The sequence below is a fragment of the Fulmarus glacialis genome, unplaced genomic scaffold (genome assembly GCF_000690835.1).
Source record: "Fulmarus glacialis isolate BGI_N327 unplaced genomic scaffold, ASM69083v1 scaffold19333, whole genome shotgun sequence".
Classification (NCBI taxonomy): domain Eukaryota; kingdom Metazoa; phylum Chordata; class Aves; order Procellariiformes; family Procellariidae; genus Fulmarus; species Fulmarus glacialis.
In genome coordinates, this window is record NW_009205076.1 from 1144 (window position 1) to 2707 (window position 1564).

Sequence of the window (1564 nt, forward strand, 5' to 3'; positions counted from 1 at the left end):
GGGGGGGCGGCCAGCGCCTGCTGTGGGACGTTTCCGTCCCTGCCGAGTGGGACCAGGGGAGTGTTCTCAGGCACCCCCGACCCTTCCTGTTCCCTCCATGGAGTAAACAGTGCCGCATCTGCTTCCTGCCTGCCGCTGCTGCTGCTGCGGCTGCCCTGTGGGGAGCTGGAACACAACAGAGTTGTTTTCTTCTTGCCTCGCAGGGAATCGCTGTGGGAAATGGCCTCTCCTCCTACGAGATCAATGACAACTCCCTGGTTTACTTTGCCTATTACCACGGCTTGCTGGGGACCGAGTAAGAGGAGGGGGAGTGCTGCAGCTAGATGCGCTGTCCCTGTGCGAGCAGGACGGGGTTGGCTGGGTTGGTGGTGTTCAGGACAAGGGAAGATCCTGGCCTGATTTGGGCCGGCAGCCGGGCTGTGGAGGTGGCCCCTCATCCTGGGCAGCTCACATGGGCACATTTGTTTGTGGGGCGTGCAGGGCAGGGGGCCGAACCACACACTGTGCGGCCACTGGGCAGGGAGCCTGCAGTGTGGCTGTGGCCATGGCCACTGGCTTTGTGTCGGTGTTGCCGTCTGGGCAGTGTGGTCCAATCCCCTGGTCTCTGCCTGCAGGCTGTGGAGGGACTTGCAGGCCTTCTGCTGCTCCCAAGGGAAGTGCAACTTCCATGACAACTCCAACCTGAACTGCACACTCAAGGTGAGGGGAGCCGGAGCCCCCGAGCGTGAGCCCAGCATCGTTGTCTGTGAGCAGCATCCACCCGCCCGGCCCTGGAGGGGCCCACGGTCCCTCAAGCGTCCTGCTGAGTCCCAAACCCTTCTTGCGGCTCATTGCAGATGGAGGAGATGATTCAGATCGTAGAGGAGTCTGGCCTCAACATCTACAACCTCTATGCCCCGTGCGATGGCGGTGTCCCTGGGAGCATGAGGTGAGAGTGGCCCCAGGGGAGGCGGGTCTCCGGGCACTGGCTTGCTTTGGTTTGCAGCGTGTGGGGTCCTGGCTGGGAGAGGGACATGGTGGGCTGGTCAGGGGGTCCCTCTGGGACAGGTGGGCTGTGTCTGGCTGCTGTCGAGGACTCCCCCAAGGAGGACCCTGAGCCCTTGTTCCTCCAGAGCTTTCAGCCTGTCCCCATGCTTGTTCTGGCTGCAGGTACGAGGGTGACTATCTCATCACACACGACCTGGGCAACTCCTTCATCCGGATGCCGATGAGGTTCTCCTGGCGGCAGGTGAGCCTGGGCACCCGTGCCACCAGGCTGCAAGCATCCTCTGCCTGGCCAGCGGTGCTGCCTGAGGGCAGGAGGGGGCAGAGAGTGGCTGCTCCCGTGGGGCAGCTCCACATGCTGCTGTGGCAGAGACTCTCCCAACTCTCTCCCAGAACCTGTTCCGGATGCCAGTAGCCCGGAAGAAGGTCCGGATGGACCCTCCCTGCACAAACTCCACGGCTCCCAGTATGTATCTGAACTCCCCGGAGGTGAGGAAGGCTCTCCACATCTCCCCCGACGTGCCGGAGTGGCAGGTGTGCAGGTGAGCAAGCTCCAGGTGGGGAAGGACCGCTGCGAGCC

At 63.0% G+C, this 1564-nt stretch overlaps 1 protein-coding gene across 1 annotated transcript in view; it reads left to right on the top strand.

The window, feature by feature from the left end:
* Window positions 1–1564, top strand: part of CTSA (cathepsin A) — a gene marked incomplete at its 5' end in the record, with an annotated part of 4387 nt that overhangs the window by 1092 nt on the left and 1731 nt on the right. Inside the window, 5 exons of the mRNA XM_009575262.1 lie at window positions 204–295; window positions 615–699; window positions 837–928; window positions 1150–1228; window positions 1378–1526. Of these exons, the coding sequence (XP_009573557.1) occupies window positions 204–295; window positions 615–699; window positions 837–928; window positions 1150–1228; window positions 1378–1526 (497 nt within the window). The remainder of the gene's footprint in view (window positions 1–203; window positions 296–614; window positions 700–836; window positions 929–1149; window positions 1229–1377; window positions 1527–1564) is intronic.